The sequence below is a fragment of the Gopherus flavomarginatus genome, chromosome 13 (genome assembly GCF_025201925.1).
Source record: "Gopherus flavomarginatus isolate rGopFla2 chromosome 13, rGopFla2.mat.asm, whole genome shotgun sequence".
Taxonomy (NCBI): Eukaryota; Metazoa; Chordata; order Testudines; family Testudinidae; genus Gopherus; species Gopherus flavomarginatus.
Window position 1 is genome coordinate 21,384,225 of NC_066629.1, and position 18,558 is coordinate 21,402,782.

General features: G+C 47.9%; 1 protein-coding gene across 1 annotated transcript in view; it reads right to left on the minus strand.

Moving 5' to 3' along the window:
* The window catches only part of TECTA (tectorin alpha), a 56,691-nt gene that overhangs the window by 10,280 nt on the left and 27,853 nt on the right, over positions 1-18,558 (minus strand). Inside the window, exons 11-16 of the mRNA XM_050921926.1 lie at positions 16,863-17,424; positions 12,028-12,227; positions 5,838-6,221; positions 4,544-4,830; positions 2,599-2,879; positions 2,124-2,234 (exon numbers count right to left, since the gene is read on the minus strand). Of these exons, the coding sequence (XP_050777883.1) occupies positions 2,124-2,234; positions 2,599-2,879; positions 4,544-4,830; positions 5,838-6,221; positions 12,028-12,227; positions 16,863-17,424 (1,825 nt within the window). The remainder of the gene's footprint in view (positions 1-2,123; positions 2,235-2,598; positions 2,880-4,543; positions 4,831-5,837; positions 6,222-12,027; positions 12,228-16,862; positions 17,425-18,558) is intronic.

Below are 18,558 nucleotides of genomic sequence, written 5' to 3' on the forward strand. Positions count from 1 at the left end.
TACCAGCTCTGTTGGTGCAAAGCTGCTGTGACTGGACCCTTTATGCCACCTCTTATGCATGCTACGTGGGTATGAGTCCCTACTGACGTGCCTATGTGCTGGCTACTCTTCTGCATTGTCGCACCAGCTGGTCTGATGATGACACTGTGAGAAAAGTTGCTAAGGTTTTCTAAAAGTTCTTGTCGTCACGATCCTGTCCTGCAGCTTAAGCTGTCTTGATTCTTCTTTGCTCTTAGAGTTGTGACAACAAAATGGATCTGAGACCTCAGGACATCTGGGTTCTTTTCTCAATTCCGCCAAAGATTTACTGGGTGACCTTGAAAATGTCACTTAACTGCTCTGTGCCTCAGTTTCCCCATCTCTAAAATGCGGGTAGCCTTTCCCTATCTCCCAGGGTGGGGAATTAATTCAATGTCTGCAGAGTGCTTTGAGATCCTCAGATGGAAGGACTAAGGGATGGGCTAAGTGACTTCATTTGGAAGAGCTTTGGACAATGCTTTCGTAAAGGTTATTTGCATGGGGGATTGACAGGACACAGCTCAGACCCTCTGTGCTGGCCTACACGGTTTTTGAGAAGTGGTGATTTTCTTTAGGGATGTATCTATGAGCAGATCCAGGGGGTCATTTGCCACCCCTTGACACATCTCTTTCTGTGTCTCTTCCCTCAGGGGAGGCAGGTTTGAACTGAGGGCTGGGGTTCTTTTCTCACCTAATCCGTTTCCTATATTAGCCAGTTTTAAGTTTGCATGTGTCGTGTTCTTGCCTACCTTAGACTGAGCACGTTTTGCATGGTCTGTGCCATTACGTCACTCGAGCTGGGGAGGGGAGTGCACGCACAGTACAGAAGGGTCAAAAGTAGCTTGCAAAATCCAATGCCTTTGAACCCTGTTAATGGGATGGCTGCTTCCCATTCTCCATAACTGCAAGGTGAAGAATAAAGCTAAGCAGGTTTTCACTGCCAGTGAATTTAGACGGCAAGCAATTTATATCCATTGATTGAGGAGGAGAGGGCTGGGCAAAATTGATTTTTGATTTTTAAAAATGTATGCATATTTCTATGGAAATTAGGTAAGGCCCTGGGGCTCCCAGAAAGTTGAAAACAGGGATGACTGAAGTAGCAGAAAATATGCCATTGGAAATGCTCCTTCTTTGGCCCTTGATGGAAAGACTAGCTGAATTAATAGAAGTTTTCAATATCTAGGACTAAATCCTCATGTGGTGTAGATCTACATAGCATCACCAAAATCAGAAGAACTATGCCAGTTTCCATCTGCTGAGAATTTGCCCCGGTATTTCCTTGATTGCATGAAAGTCTGCTCCAGGCAGGAGTCATCTTTCAGCATAGACAGGCTGTGTGATTTGTCAGGGGCTACTAGTGAATTTCTGGTTTTGGTTCATGGTATATTATCCCACAGACTAACATGTTGTGTCTATGTAATATTATCTGCTTTTGTATTGTCCAGTCTTGCAACTTTGACAAGTTGTAAAATTGCATCATTCCATAATTTTATTGGAAATCACATGAAGCATGCAATATTTGGAAACATGTATGAGCAGTAAAATCATTTACCTTTTTGTACTTTTCATTGTCTGTTTCTTTATGAAAATCAATAAAAATCACAAAAAAAAATCTCCATTTTTACCAGTGGGACCAGATTTTAGATGCCATCTGACATGTTGGGAATTAAAATCAACCCAACACCACCTTGCTCTTCTACAGCACATTCCATTTGAAGATCTCATAAAGCTTTCCAAACATTAGTGATTTTAGGTAGCATTAGCCCTATTTTACAGATTGGGAAACTGAAGCATAGGGAAGTGACTTGCCCGGGGTCACATTGCAAGTCAGTGGCAGGGACATGAGTAGAACCAAGGAGCATTGACAAGTAGGTCTTGGTGCTTTAATAACATAAACACCTTTCCTCCCTAGAATACTGTAGCTCCACTTGATTTGAGGTTGGAACTTTGTGTGGGTCTGAGTGGGAAGTGGTTGCTGAAGGAGTTGGCTTATCTGTGTCCCATATAAATACATAAGGCCCATTTTTAACTTAGTTAAAAACACCAGAGCAAATGTTGCAATTAGCTGCCCGAGACACGGAGTGGATGCATGTGGGGTCACTCACTGTTTCCATAGGGTGGAGGTTCGATACAACCGCACAGCTCCCCTCCATTGTCAAGCTCACAGCTTCTGTTGGGACAGTCGGCCCCCACACAGGGATCTTCAACCACTCCTGCTAAAAAGGAAAAGACAGACGAAGACAACAACTTTATTTTCAGACCAGTACCCAGACAATTCTTTATTACCCCACTAAACCCCTGCAGTGTTGGTAACTCCAGCAATTTTATCTCATGCTATTTGATGGGGTTTTAAAGCCTCAGCTCCTGGAGTCATGTGAATACATGAGAATATCAGCTTTCCATTAAAAAAAAAGTTCAAGCTCTCCTAGGGGACCTATTGCTAATTGCTCTGGCTCCCATCTCTCTGCACTAGCCTCGCGCTGACTGAGACTGCAATCCAGCCGGATACAGAGGATGGTGCTCCTAAGTGATAGGGGGTACAGGGCAGGGAAGGGAACAGGGCTAGACTAGCTCTCTTACAGCAATTCTCCTTCTCTATCCACTCAGTGCTGAGGATCCCGAAGGAGCGGCAGGCCTCCCCGTAGGCAGCAAGAGAGCCACAGAGCTGGAACTTCTTGTGGTTGTAGCAGCCATCGAGGAAGCATGACTCGTAGAAGGGCAGTGGATCCAGCAGCCCGTAGCAGGGCTGGAAGAAGCCTTTCATGTCTGTCAGCTTGAGGCAGTAGCCATCGCTCTGCAGCTTCTGGATCTGCACATTGTCACAGGCGGCAGCGTACTGGGAGTACTGGAGCTCGTTACAGCTGGGAGCGAGGGATTAAATGAAGGACATCAGCCTGGAATCGTGTGAAACAACCAGTCCCTAAATCCTCTCCTGAGGTGAAGCCACAGACAAACAGACTGCTCAGGTCACCTTGTTCTTTCCTCATTATTACCCCACTGTCCCCTCTCATGTATTTTCTAGTTCTTTTCAACTCATTACGAGACACTCATGAATCCAGGGTGAAATTCACCCCTGTGTAGGCCAATACAAGGGCTATGGGCCACTTAAATCCCATGTCCGCCAGAGATGCAGGTGGGCCATAGTCCTTGGGCTGGCCCCTTTGAAGATTAGATTCCTCCCTAATCTTTGGTAAGCATCTCTTCACATCTGAGGCCAGGTTTTTAAAGGGCCAGCCTCTCTTTCCGTGTGCACTATTTGCACCTTCAGTGCTTCCATCCATAATTCCTGGTGGTGGGATTTGCAAATGTGCTTAGCGATCTAGGAACCCAAGCACCATTGACTGACTTAAGTACTTTTCCCATCTTGACCTCTTCGGCTAGGCATTTCAAAGGAATCTAAGGGTAATCAAATCCTACTGAACTTTAGGTGTGTCTAACTCCCTTAGGCTATTTAGAAAATCGCAAGCTTAATTCCTCGTGCTTCCACAGCTAACTCTCTGACTTGCACCTACAATCAGGTATGTAGCTATCACCATCTAAATGGTAGACTCTATGCCTACCATGAACCATATGTGCTAGTACCACAAGCAGAATTTTGGCAGGTACAAATTAGTTGGGCAGAGGGAGCCTTTGAAAATCTGGCCTGCTCCTGGCACACCTAAAACTCCTAAGATGTTGAGATCTCGGATTCAATCCCCACTGCTAACGCCCCACTCCAGGGGAGGCAGCAAAGTAAGTGGTGGCTTGCACAGGGATTTGAGCTAGAGAGATCTCTGCAGCTTAGGACAAGCTTCCCCAGCCAGCGGGAGCGTATAACCCACACCTACTCAGTGTAGTGTTTTGGGCCATGTATAGAGGTTGACATGCCAACTAGAGTGCACCACTAGGGGTGCAGGATAGGGCACAGGACACATGTTCAAAGCTGTCTTCCAATTAGGTAAGGTCAATCTCTATTTACAGCAAGTCTCCTTTACCCCATTTTGGCAGTGTAAAGGAGCCCTAAAGTAGGCGTATATGTAACTTACCTGCACGTTAAGGCCCCTTTGCACAACCAGAGTGGTGTGATATGGCCTTAGTATAAATGATCCTATAGGATTTAGGAACTGCTTTTTTGTCATATATTTGTACAGCACCTTGCACACTGGGGTCTGGCTCTCAGGTGCTACGACAAGGCAAATGAACACCGCTAATGAGGGTAAAACCAGCAGGGTTCTCTAGAAATTACTCTACAACCCACGAGAAATGAAGAGCTAATGATGTCATTTCTGTAGGTGATCTGAGCCCTCCTATGGAATTCTATAAGGAGACAGAGTTCGCTATTAAATTCCATGGCAGAGTTCACACCACTCCAGATTATTGTTCCCTATTAAATACTACAGCGCTTTCCCTCCAGGGCTTGTTCCCCTGCAGTGAGCTGTGGATGGATTCCTGATACGCAACATGGGGGCCCACTGGTCAAGGGCGAAACGCTCATTGACTCCAAGAGGAACCTCGGGTGCATCTACACACGAGGCCCCAGGCTCACCTCTTCTGCATGCCATTGGTTTTCCAGCTCTGGGCCAGCACCACGCTGCTGATGACCGGCTTCCCCCTCAGGGTGACGTAATCGTCAGTCCGGTCCCCGTTGAAGTTGCCGCACAGGCCACACACTTTGTTCTGCAGCCGCTCGCTGATGCTGATTTTGATGATGTTGAAGCCGTTGTAGAGGATCTGGATATCCGGGCTGGTGTCGATCACCAGGAAGCCCTCCATGCTGTAGATTTTGGTCGCCAGCCCAGTGACGAAGGGGATGGTCACTTGGGTGCCATTCACCTACTCAAAGAGAGGAGGTAATGCTGAAGCCACTCACCTCTCAACACCCCATGCTAAGGGACAGACTGAACCTGATAGACACAGGTCCCCGCAGTGGGCAGCATGGGGAACATCCCTTCATGCTGCCTCTCTCCCTCCCTGCCACCAGCCAGCTCCATAATGGAGGTGGGGCAAGGCCAGGATCCTGCTTACTCCCTGTCCCTTTTGGAGTCTGCTAGCATTCTAGGAGGGAGAAGTGCTTGGGATATGCATTAGATTATGCCAGCTCTTCACACGAGGAATAATAGAATCACAGAATGTCAGGGTTGGAAGGGACCTCAGGAGGTCATCTAGTCCAACCCCCTGCTCAAGGCAGGACCAACACCCACTAAGCAAGACCAACACCCACTCAGCTCAACGGAGATCGTCAGCTCTTTGAGACAGGGACCATCTGTCTGTTCAGCACCTAGACCACAGTGGGGTCCTGGGCCCACGAGGTTCCCACAGTTCAAATAATCAGTAACCCAAGCCAAACTCCATGCTCAAACCCATCTCTCACGACAGCTTCACAGGAGGGAGATCTAGTGAGGAAGCACTGCAAAAACAGTCCTCTTTGCTTTACCTCCCTTCTGCCCTACGGAGAACGACGTTCCCAGCTACCGCCTTCCCCTCCCCCAAGCAGAGCTTCCTAGAACCTAAACAAGGGAAATGAGCCAGAGGCTCCATGAACATCCCTAAAGCCTTTGCTGTGGCCAGCTGGTCACCCAGTGCTAGATACTATGGTGATGGGCTGAGTACAACTTGCTAACAGAGACAGTGTAGCCAGGGGGTGATGAGGATGTTCCTATGCGGGGAGGGGGTGGCAACTGGTTTTTCCACTTTGGAGAATCCCAACCTAGCCCTGCCCCTTGGTGGCCAGACACTTTCCATCCTCTCTGTGCCAGTGGGCTGTAGCCCAGTCCCAGAGAGTGGCTAGGCTCTTAAGCATTTCAGGACAGAGCAGAGGAGACCCACGACCAGTGTTTTACCTTGATGGTGTTCCGGTCGCTGATGAGAATCTGCTCCTCGTTGATGTAGAAATACACCGGGGAGATGACGGTGAGGTTGGGCGACGACCACTTGTCGAAGTTGATGATCAGCTGGAAGGAAAAGTCGGGGAGCTTCTGGCAGATGGTGGAGAGGACGAAGGCGCAGTTGGCTGGGAAGTGGAGGAAGGCGCCGTCGAAGGTGCGGAAGACCCCACCGCCCGCCGCCAGGCAGTAGGAGCTCTTGGTGCTGAAGCAACCGCGGACGCCGTTGCGGAGGGCACACTCCTCGTCTGACTTGCACTGCCGTGGGTCGCACTGGATGAGGTTGCGGCGGAAGCAACGGCAGCGCCGGGTGCAGTCGCTGTTCCAGAACAGCTGCTTGGGCTGAAGAATGAAGCAAGGGGAAAAGCCATTTTACTGGTGGGGAGGGAAGGGAATAAATCTATTGTGCTCAACGGTAAGGCTCAGCTCGGGAGCCCATCACCAGAGCCTCTGGGCTCATGTAAAATTGTAGCACTCTAGACTCTCTCAGCACAGTTGCCCACCCACTGTCCTGGCCAAACTTTGTGGAAGGAGATGGGCCTTATTCACAGTAGTATTATGGTAATGCCTAGAGGTTCCAGCTGTGATCAGGGCCCTGTTATAGAATCATAGACCCATAGGGTTAGAAGGGACCACCAGGGTCATCTAGTCTAACCCCCTGCCAAGATACAGGATTGTGCTAAGTGCTGTACATACACACAGTAAGGGACAACATCCTGAAGAGCTGACAATCTAAACAGGTAGGACAGACAAAGGCTGGAAGGAAGAAAGGATTATTATCCCCACTTTGCACCCGGGCAGCTGAGGCCCGGAGAGATACGTGACTTGCCCATGGTCACCCAGGGAGTCTGTGGCAGAGCTGAGATGGGGCCACAGATTGCACTATAGGTCAACAATGCAACTGTCAGACCCAGAGAGGTTGAATTCTGGTTGGAGGATCTCTCTGCTGCCATCTCCTCTGGAGGGTTAAGTGGCAGCATGTCAATTTGGACAGCTCAGGCTCAGCTAATCTGACCTGTGGGATAGAACTGGCAACACTTCAGCCAGTAGAGGGCAGTGGTAGCACGTCCATGCTAACACTTATGTGGTAATCTCCGATCAGATCATTGATCTATCCAGTCCAATATCCCACCTCGAGAAGTGGCCAATACCCGATCCTTCACAGCAAGGTGAAAAAACAACAACCCTATAATGCCAATAGCACAGTCTTGTACACAGGGCAAAGAGTCTTTGCAGAGCCCTGGGAGGTTCAGTTTATGCCCTAAAGCCTGAAATTTAATTAGCCTTTTGCAGAAGCACAAAACAGTGATTAATCATCATAAAATCAGCCAGCCCTTTGAAAAAGCCCAGCTGCAGGATTGGACGCTAGGCAGCAACATTCAATAGACAAAAGGGTGACCAACAGATAAAAAGAATCCAACTGCGCTGAAATCTTTGGAAGCTGCAAAAGTGAGGAAATTGAAAGTTTCTGTTTCCACAGCAACCTTCCCCTCTTTCACTCAAGCTCGCAGGGCTATAAATATCCTGTTGACCAACTTTTCGTACTGTTCCAGCAGAACACAAAGTAACTTTGACCCCTGTATCAGATTCATAGAACAACTGGACGTACAGGCTTGCTTTGCTTCTGATAAGAATGTCAGCACCGCAGTTTTTGAAGGAGAAAAACAGCCCCCCTGCGGGAGTATGGATGAAGACAACTAGTAAACAAGCCAGTCTTTTCGAGAAGCATCCTGCATGAGGATGATGTTAGCACAACAGACGTGCTGTGATTTTTGCTTTAACGAGAGACACGTTAAATCTACTCTAGAGACAGATTTTCAAAGGGTGGATTCCTCCCAGGAGCCCACAACTTTCACCCACGCGCACGTACTTTTGGGCATGATCATCTGTGTATGTGGACTGTTGCCTTGGGCTAAATTCCATCACCCATGCTTGCAAAGGATGGAATCTATTGCTGATAAGCTTGCAAAAAGTGCATGCAAAATTGGCTGATAGCAAGCATTTAGAAAGGTAAGAATTGAGACATAATTGTGACACTTTTCAAAAGCCAGGACCGAAGAGTCCCGTTTTCAAACGTGGGCTCTGTAACTACACTCTAGTCTACAGCAGATAATGTCGACAGGCACATTTATAGTGTGAATCCCCCTCGTGGAAATAGCGGAGCTTCTGCAGGCACCTACGTGCTTTACCAGTTTAGCTGTGTCTATACTAGGTGTTTTGCCGGTATAAAAATTTCAGGGGGCAGGAGGAATCACCCCCCTAACCAAAGTACTATGCTGTTAGAAGTTTCTAGATCTGGCTTTGAACAGTTGAGTCTGCTCCAGCTCTAGACATGCAGATCAGCATATCCACGCTCATCTGACATCCTGTGACCCCCATCATCAAACTCAGTAAGTTAGTGGTGGTGAGGAATAGAACTCAGGAGTCCTGACTCCTGGTCCTCCTTCCCTCAGCTCTTTGAACATTTCTTCTCTATACTGCTAAATAAGTCCCTAAATAGGTGGGTGAGGTAATATTTTTTATTGGACAATCTTCTGTTGGTGAGAGAGAGAGAAGCTTTCAAGCTTACAGAGAGCTCGGTGTTAACTTGAAAGTTTGTCTGTCTCATCAACAGAAGTTGGTCCAATAAAATATACTAACCCAGCCACCTTGTCTCTCTCATATTCTGGGACTGACACAGCTACAACAACACTGCATACAAATAACAACATACACATATAGCTTCACTGATCTGACATTTTCAATGGGGAAAAAAAATTACTCTGGAACTAATGTCCACCCATCTCAAATGTCCCTCATTTTAGTCCCAAAGTTATGCATGTTCCATGTGAATGTGGGGCCCTCAAACTCTTACTGTTGAAAATTATTTCCAGCAGAAATGCTGAATTGTGGAAATGAGGTGATAGACAGAGTTATTGACATTAATGGAAGGAATCCCATAACATTTGAGCTCTCCTCCGAGTACTGTGTACCCCTCATCTGAGGGCTTTCTGTGCCCAGTATTTGAGTCCGAGCATTTGGAGAGATGCTAACCAACTTCTGTGCCCAATTTAAGTCTAAAATAATAACAACAACAACTAGTTATAAGCTACTGAAAAGCAGTGTGGATTAGTAGCAGTACAGCAGCCACGAAGGTTCTGCTAGGCATGGTAGCATTACTTTTCAAGGGCACTAATACCGCCATTTTAATACTGTTATTTGTATAACTGTAGTGCCTAGGGGCCCCAGTCAAGAATCACGACTGCTTTGTGGTAGGTGCTGCACAAACACAGAACAAACAAACAAAAATGTTTTTGCATCTACAATGAGAACACCAAAGATTTTTGGTCAATGAACTGTTTCATCCTGCTATTGAACGACAGTAAACCCTCAACTATTGGCGCGAGATCCTTCTCTGCAATTCCAGCAATATAGAACAGCCTTCTCCGATCTCTCCACTTCATCTTTCGCATTTCACATCTCTCGCCTCTCTCTTGATTCTTCTCTTTCCTCTGCTGTTTATGGTTTTAACCCTCTAAAATCCATTATGAGATTTGGGGAGTCTGATTCCCTCCTCTCACTTACACCTGGGTAAATTAGGAGTAAATCCACTGACGTCAGTAGCATTGTATGGGTGTACAGAAGGGAGAAGTCAGCCCCACTGATTCATGCAAATGCTGCTACGCGAATTAAAGTTTCATTGTGTTGTATTTTTACTGTGAGCTAGACTAAGTTTCAGTCTCATTATTAAGAATTTGTTCTTCCATTACAAGGATTAAGCTGATGAATATTACATAACCTGAAGAACTATATGGCTAAATACATTAAGGTTATTAATTATGCTGGTATCAATCTCTAGATGGCAGGGAAACATACTCTGCATTCCTGCTTCACAGCGGTGTAGCTAACAGAGGAGAGAAACTCTGTTAAATGGACCTACAAATTATCTTCTAGGAAGATTTCACTGTTCCACAGAGCCAGTAGCAGAGAGCAGAATAGAATTCCCATCTTTACATCCAAAGTTTATTGGAGGCCTGTCCAGTTAGAAGGCAGCAAGGGGCAGAAGAAACCATAGCAAATGAAGAGTGTTTCCATTCTCCGTCTCTGTTTTGTTCTTATTTAGGGACCATTTAGTATCCAATTCCACAGGCAGCTCAGGGAATAAAAACTGCATAATTTGCACTGTGCGCACCTCAAATTTCACAATTTTTTTTTGCTGCTTGGCGGAATATAGATGAGGAGAGCTCCTTGAAGACACCCTCATTTAGATGCAATCTTCCCAGAAGCTGTTAGCTAAGAGCAGCGGACGCATTGGAAAAACACAAGGCGCCTATCCAGAAACAAAGGAGGGGAAAGGAGGACTTATAGGCACAGTGATACTGATTCTCATTTGCATTGTGGCCCCTTTATACCACTGTGGCAGCATAAATGGGTCTTGAAGTGAGTGGAAATTACACTGACTTCCTTTTGCTCCTGCAGAGTGGCATGAAGTGGCATCAGACCCAACGGTCCCTTTAAACTGCGCGCAGGTGCAGCCGCACAGCAATCTGGTAGCTACCGCACCTCTCGTGTGGCCGGGAGCGCAGGCAGCATCCAGGCCTTCAACCTGCCATAAGCTGCAGCTGCTCTTCTTAGCACTGGAGACCATCAGGGAGGAGAGGTAAGGAGAAGAGTGAAAGAGGCAGGTGCTTCAGAGACCCCAGCAGGCGTCCTGCTCTGTTTGCCAGGCCTTCCTGAGGGAATCCAGGGCAGCAACTCTTGGTGCCATAGGAAGCCTCGAACCAGCAGGGAGGAATAAGGAGCTTGGACTGGGGAGGGGCAGATGCACCATTTAGGTGGGTGGGGGGAGAGGCTCTTCATGGTCCCATTCCAGGGTTCAAGAAGCCAGCTGTGGAGATGCCAATCCCTACCGCTCGCAGGCTGCCAGGGCTGAAACAAGCCCCTGGCAGCCCTGCCCAGTGAGAGGAACGGGGGGAGGGAGAACCTGTGCCACCATCACAGTTCGTGCACTCCTGCCTGCTCTGGGCTGTGACAGCAACTCCCTCCTGGAGACCCCGGAGTCAGAGGTGACAGCAGGGCTGGCTGAGGGACAGAGAGGGAAAGACCCTAAAATCCCTTCCCCCAAAGAAGCCTTGAGCCAGCGGGGGTATAAGGAGCAGGGTGGGAGGAGCTCCTGGGAGGGGCTGGTGGGGGCTACCCCTCAAGGGCTGAGGTTCCTGGGGATGGGGGATGTAGGTCTCATGGGTGGGGTGGGGAGAGGAGGCATGGCTCTTGCTTTCCTGGTTTTCTAACTTTGTTTTCCAAAACTCTGGAGAGTTGATAGGTTCTCCACCCACTGCTACGCGTGCATGTGCGATCTGTGTGTATATTTATTACTGACACATCACTTTACAAACTCCTGACATTGTTCAATGCCATATAGTGAGAGACACAAAGAAAAAAAAAGAAGTGTGAGCTTGCCCAAGGACAAAAACGGAGTGCTCAGTGAAGTCTGCAGCCCACACAGAACAAAGAAAATTTAGACAGAACATTGGTCTGGCCGAAGGTAATGTTTTCAAAAGAGAACCCAGATATCTGGTCATTTAAGATCTTGGTACTTTTTAGAACTACGGGATCTAGTAGCCTCAGTGCCTTAGGCCACTTTCAGAAGAGATTTGGGGCATATCTACACTACAAGTGAAGGTGTGACTGCATCCACACAGTGGCTTTAACCTAGCTAGCACTGATATCAATAATAGTGGAAACAAGGTAGCACAGGCTTTAACACAGGCTAGCAAGCAATGTCCATATCCATGCTCTCTGGCTGGCGTATGCTATGGTTGCTAGCCCATCCTGAAGCCTGCACCAGCATGTTCACACATCTGTTGTTACAAGGCAAGGTCCTAGTGTAAATGGAAAGCTGGCTGTGGGTTGTTTCTGCACGGGCACAGAGTAGCTGCATGGGTATGAACCCCCAGTGTGGATGCACAGCACTAGTGTAAAAAGTGATTTGCACAGGGGTACACCCCACTGATACAATTCACTTTTTTTACACTAGTGCAACACATCTAACCTTATGTAGCTACACCAGTGGGGGGAAAAAACAACTGAGCACACACCCAGCTGGACAGAAAAAAGAGGAAAGAAAGGAGAGGAGGTGGAAGATGAGGGAAGAAGGGAACGATCCTACCTCATAATATTTGCCATCTAAGTAGCAGCCGCAGTTGTGGGGAAGGATGCAACTCTTGCCGTTCAGGACGTAACCAGGGTCACACTGGCACCCTTCCACGCAGTAATGGTTACAGTCACTTTTCAGCCGAATGGCAGCACAGCGGGGCTGGCACACAGTCACACAGCTCTCATAGTGACTGTTGGGAGGACAGCTGACAGCTGGAATGCAAGGGATAGGGCTTAGTGGGCAGGAGAAAATGGGTAGTCAACTCGTGAATTAACAGCCACCCTCACTCCTACCCACAAATGGCACAGTGCAGTAAGCTTAACTCTAGTAGTGTTAATACGAAGCTATAGGGTGAAATGGCCGGTATTCTTGTACTCCTTGACAAGAAGGAAAAGCTACAGTCCAGGTTTGCAGAGGTGAAAGGCTGATACACAGACTCCCTCAGCTATCCAGCTCCCCAACTCCAAGCCCTGAAGAGGTCGGCCAATGGGCACATCCAAAGATTGCAAAGCACTTTGCAGGCACGAATTAAGATTCATACCACCAGGTAAGGCACATTTATCCCAATGTTACTGCTGGGTAAATTGAGGCACAGAGGAAGAAGTTGATCTTGGCAAGGAAGAGACCCCAGACAGCTAGTAATTTAAGATCTTGGTATTTTTTGGAATATCAGTAACTGGTACCCCAGTGTCCTGAGACAATTTTGTCTAAATTCCTCTAGCATTGAATTTGGATAGTGTTTTATCCTCACTTGCTAAAACCAAGGGACTATGCTGCTCTGCTCTGTTAAGCTGCAATTCATATTCCAGCCCAGAAAAGGTTGCATTTTACTGGTGGGCGAAATCATCCCGATGTTAGATTAGCTAGTTCATTTGGGATGGAAGCTGTTGCATTAATGTAAGATGATCAGCATGGTCCTGGGTTACTGTGAGCCACACTTAAAACATTTCCATTTTAACACGAAATCCCCTAAGATTTCACTGGTGGGGTTGGGGTTGAGGAGATGTGGTCTGCCTATGCCTTAGTCTTTCACCTCTAGAAGGCCAAGTTCAAATCTCAGAATAGGTATGGTTGGCCTCTCATCCTTAGCCCCCATCTGTGCACAGCACAGAATCCATCTGGAATGGCCAGTGGTCTTTGCTCAAGAAAGACGCATAGGTTGTTGCTGGATATGACTGAAGACCATTAGCAGAACTACTACACCATTGTATTCTCAGCCAAGCACGTGAGCAGCCAGCAAAGCAGCCTCACTTAATGTACCACTTTCTTTTCTTCCTCCTCCTTCTCTATGCTTCTCTGGACTCTAGTGGTGCCCAGAAGCCACAACCAAGATTAGGGCTCCACTGGGCAAGGCATGATGCATACACTATGAATCAGTTCCTGCCCTTAAGGCCTTACACTCTTAAAAGATAAGACAGAAGAAGAGGAGGGGAAACAGATGGCCAGAGAGGCAAGGTGTTTAGCCCAAACTCACACAACTGCCCAGAACCTGGACTCGAACCAAGGGCTCCTGAGGGCCAGTCCGGCACCTTATCACTAGACTACACTACTACTCTCCCTTCACCTATTCGCTCAGCTCCCTCTGGTGTTCCCAGCTATGCACCACCCCTTCTGCTCTGTTCAGTTCACCGATACAGAATGGAAGCCAACCCAGGCTAACGCTGTACCTAGCTCCAGCCCCCAGGAGCAAGTCCCTCCTACTCGGGAGCATTACGTTTTAAGTCATGGCTTTGAGACTAGAAAGAAGAATAAACCAAATTTAATTTTAAATCTTGTTAGTGATGAAAATTACTTTTTGTCTGATTTGCCGGATGGTCTACCTGCCGCAGAGGTTTGCAGCTCCATTTATGAGGGAGTTTAATTGAACAATGCATTGTAATCTTATTGACAATAGCAGGCAGCATCATTAGAACAAACACAATCTTCTCCTCCTATATAACTGATCAAATTCTTATTTAACAAATGAAGAATAGCTGCTCTCTTTTGAACTTTGGAGTTAACCCTTCCCCTCCCTGGATTTGCTACGAGGTGCAAGATGCTCTAAACCATGTGGCTCCTGACTATTCTATTATGCTCTTTATGGATTGGCTACAGGGTTTAAACCTAGGATTTTCAGTATAGATCTTGTACCACTTGAGCTAAATGGGTAGCTCCATTAGCAGGCAGCAGTAGTAGGCCGTTATCAATTGGCCCAACCACTAGAGAGGGGAACATGACATACTGTGCCAGTGTGCTACTTCTACATTACAAGTACAGATGTATAGAGGGAGCCAGCTACAACACACTTGTGCCCCTGGCACTTACCACCCCCTCCCTTGGGATGGTATCTGAGCGCCTTGCGATCATTAATGTATTTATCCTCACAGCACTCCTGAGGACAGTATCATCCCCTTTTTACACTGGTGAAACTGAGGCACACAGGGTAAGAGACTTGCCCAGGGTCACACAGAGAGTCTGAGGCACAGCCAGGAATTGAACCCCCATCTTCTGAATCCCAAGCCATACTTTCTCCATAGATCCACTGCGCAGGGCAGGGCAGAGGAGAACCTGACTACACCCCCAGGCTGTGCTGAAGCACTTGACTATCCAAAATTTTAGCAGGGTCCAGAGACGACATTAAAACTCAGCCAGGTTTCTTTGCCACTAGAGCCATGCTCTGACTTTGTTGGGGTGCAACCATGTTGTAAACGGGTTCCCTGACACCTGTCTTTATAACATGGACAGGATCTCAAGCCCTGTCCACAATACATTTGAACCACTGTGCTTCGCCGGTTAGACAGTTCTAGCGTGGGGAGACTCTTTTCCAAATGGAGCTGAGCCTCTGCAGCTCCCCGTGAAGTGCACACGTCCTGGGTATGAGATGCCTTTTGTTACACCATGCTACAAGGCCCATCTGCAGGCTTTGTAATGTGGTGATCACACAACAGGCTGCTGGCACAGCGCACGCCCACACAGAACATGGCTGAAAGATGGTCCGAAAGCAAGCCAATGAGTTGTGCTTTCAGCCGCCTCGGGAGCAGGCCTGCACCTGGGCTCTCGCACGGCTCCTCTGCTGAGCAGACAGAAATGCAAACCAACAGCCTGTTTAAAAACACAGTCACATTGGGGAATCCGGTTAAAACTCACTTGCCTAATAACCCGTTTACAAACATGGCTCGGATCTGTAGTGCTGAGTGGATCTTACCCAGGAGATATCTGCTTTAAAGTCTTCGTTTGACCTGGGCTTTAGTTTTTTTTGCAAAACACAATGAAGTTCTAGTGTGCAGTGCATGTTGGAATCATGTACCCAATGCAGCAATTTGATCAATGCAGGCAGATGCTTTTGTATCAAACCCAAGGGCTTCACTGGGGCTCGGCAAGCGCTGGACTGCAGAAGTGGGGCCTCTGTTTGAAACTGCATTTGGTATCACTTCTTGTGGTTGTGTTTGCAGTGTAGACAGGGCTTAATCTAATGAAGGGTGGTTTGTAGCACCACATGGCTAACTCAGTTCTCAGGGAAATAAAAACCCTGTTCTCATCCAGATTGGGGAGACCAAGCTAGAAACCTCCTAGCATCAAGCATGGCATGCCACCAAGCCTAGCACCTGAGTAGATTTGCATACAATACAAACAATAGCCCTCCTGACCGTTACACCGCCCAGGCTCAGGGTTTTTGAACAAGCCTGGAGAAATACTGAGAGACAAACTTGTTTTCTGCTAAGTTCTTAGGAAACCTTCAGATTTAGTGACTGCCCCATAATTCATCCTCCTGCAGCTCCATTTCCTTTACGAATCTGTGGACACGAGTGATAATCTCCTGTGACTCTGGTACACCTCTCTTTCATGCTGAGTTCTCTGTTGACCTATTTTTCTTCCCTCTCTCTTATCATCGGTATCATTTTTAATCCATTATTTTTGGTTTTGCCGTTATTATGGGGCCTAACCTTGGTTCTTCTCCTTAGGAATTCCCGGAGTGTCAAGGATTCCTCGTCCCCATATTCACCAGCTCCCCCCACAAAAGCCAGACATCACGGCAACCATACTCATCATCACTAACAATAATGTTTGCATAGTGCTTTCCTGCCATGCATCTCAGAAAATTCCCAAACACTAGGCCACCCTCGTAGTTCCTGTTCTACAGATGAGAAGTTCTACACAAGGAGGTTCAATGACCTGCCCAAGGTCCTGCAGCAGGCCAGTGACAGAGCTGGAAACAGAACTCAGGTGTCCTGGCTCCCAGTTCTGTGCCCTATCCGCTGGGCAACGCTGTCTCACGAGGCTCATCCCTTCATGGAGGTGTCTACGACGCTGCCGCCTCTCAGAACTTTGCAGTGCAGCTCCATAGAGCTGCTACAGAGATTACCTATGCTGCTTGGCTGGGACCTGAACTCTGATTCCCTCGCCTCTAGGAGACGGAGTTCCTCTAATTATGCACGAGTAAGGGCAGTGCTCTGCAGGGACCACTGAGAACTAGCTCAGTTTCCATAGCCCATCCAGTGCCTGCCGCCAAGATGGCCAGCCAGAGGGCCAATTAGCACCAGTAGCAGCAGTGGTTTTGTGATGCAGACACTTGTCCACTAGGAACTGGGCCAATTCATCTCATGCCGGTCACCCAGAACAGTCATCAGATGGCATCAGTGATTGGATTTGAAGCTAGCTCCCTCTACTCTGTATTGCCATTTTCTCCCCGTATCGTCCCCCTCTCTTTGGAGAGGGAAACTTTAGGTTTTGCACACACAAAGACAGACCCTTTGCTGCAATTGCTATTGAAGTCAGTGGAGCGACACCAGCTGAGGACCTGGTCCAAAAGCAGATGATCATCCAAGTAATTTACAGGGGCAAAGGTAGAAGGAAAAGGTTCTGCTTACAGCACGAGGTGAAGTTCCTCCAGCCGGTGATGGCTATTCCCTGGGTTTGGCAGGTGCTGGCGTAATTCTGCAGCCAGCTGCAGGCGGTTTGGACAGCTCCCCCATCGATGCAGGTGTCAAACAGGCAGTTCTTGTAGAAGAAGCCGGGGTTGACTTTGCTATGGCACTTGGCGAAGACACTGCTTTTGCTGGGGATTAGACTGCACAGCTGCTGGGGTTTCCAGAACCCTTCCACCTTACTGCAGGTGGGGCACCTGTCACCACAGCCCACCTGGCAAAAGGTGTCCCGCTTCACCCAGCTCTGGCCGAAGTCATTGATGTTGGAGGCCACCAGCCCGCTGGAGGTCTCTAGTTCATCACCGGGATTGCCGTTGTAGCGGCCACAGAGGCCATAGGTGTTGTTCTGGAGGCTTTGCGGGACGGTGACGGAAAGGAAGGTCTTCCAGTCATACACAACCTTCAGCCCAAAGTCGGTCTCCACCACAATGTGGAAGCCAAAGGCAAAGATGTTCACCTTCCCTTGGCCCAGCTTCAAGGGCAGGTAGAGACGCTCATTGTTAATCTGCAAGGACACAGAAGCGGATGGGTAATTATTAATCTGCAAGGACTTGAAGGTAGGATCAAGGGATGCCATTTGTTTTAGGATATGCACCTCATGAGAGATGCTCTGTTGTGCCAGCTGTGACTGTGATGCAGCTCTTAGAAGAAGCAAGTGATGGTTATCATAATAATTATAACAACAACAACCTGTATGAAGCACTGGAGGATGCTGCATGGCGCAGGAGTTGGACTAGATCTGGCTCCCAGCTTTTTCCAGATTGGGGTTCTCTTTTCCATACTGTGTGCTGTTTGCGAGCACCTCTGTTCCAGGACTGGTGTAGACAGTGCAAAGAAACAAGCTACATCTGTACCACAATCACAGGGTGTGACTGTTGCTCGAGTACACATACCTGAGCCAGCTTTAATCTAGCTACCTCGAGTTCCTGAGCAGTGAAGCTGCAGTAGTACAAGCCTGCCTGGGACCCTGGGTAATTACTTGGGTGGCTAGCTCATGCTGAAGCAGTTGCTGCTGCAGCTTCACTGTGCTGGTACCCAATGTAGCCATATTAAAACTCTCTCAGGTACGTCTTCATAGACCTGTCTTAAGAAAATACCCAGAATCTACATCACTCATTTCTTCTCTCACAAGAAACCAATCTGCAGGTCCCAGACATCTGCTACCACTTGGCAGAGAGGCCACCAAAGTGACAATAATTAGAAATGGGCCCAGAGCTGTGAAGTTCTGACCCAGAGTTGGATCTCAGTCAAAGCCTGGGCATGTTTGGAGTCAGTATTTTGCTTTGGCTCTTACTGGAAATAGATTCTATTGGGACACCAGGTTCCAGATTCCACAGACTTTTGCCTCACAGCCCCCAACAGTGCACCTGCAGGAACTGACAGCATAGACGGCCCAGACGAGCGCCAGTGGAATATCAGATCATCACAGGAAACCTCCTCCTGCTAAGAAGCACTCCATGATGCCCAAGGAGGCTGCATCATGCCCTACGGGCTGTTCAGTGATCACTCAGTGCTTCTGCTCTTTGCAAGAGCTCTGTTTTATTCAGAGTCCAGTTTCAGGTAACTATGCATAACAAAAGCTTCATAACACCCACCCAGACTCACTATCTGGGACGTCCAGCCCTTAAAGGCACCACCT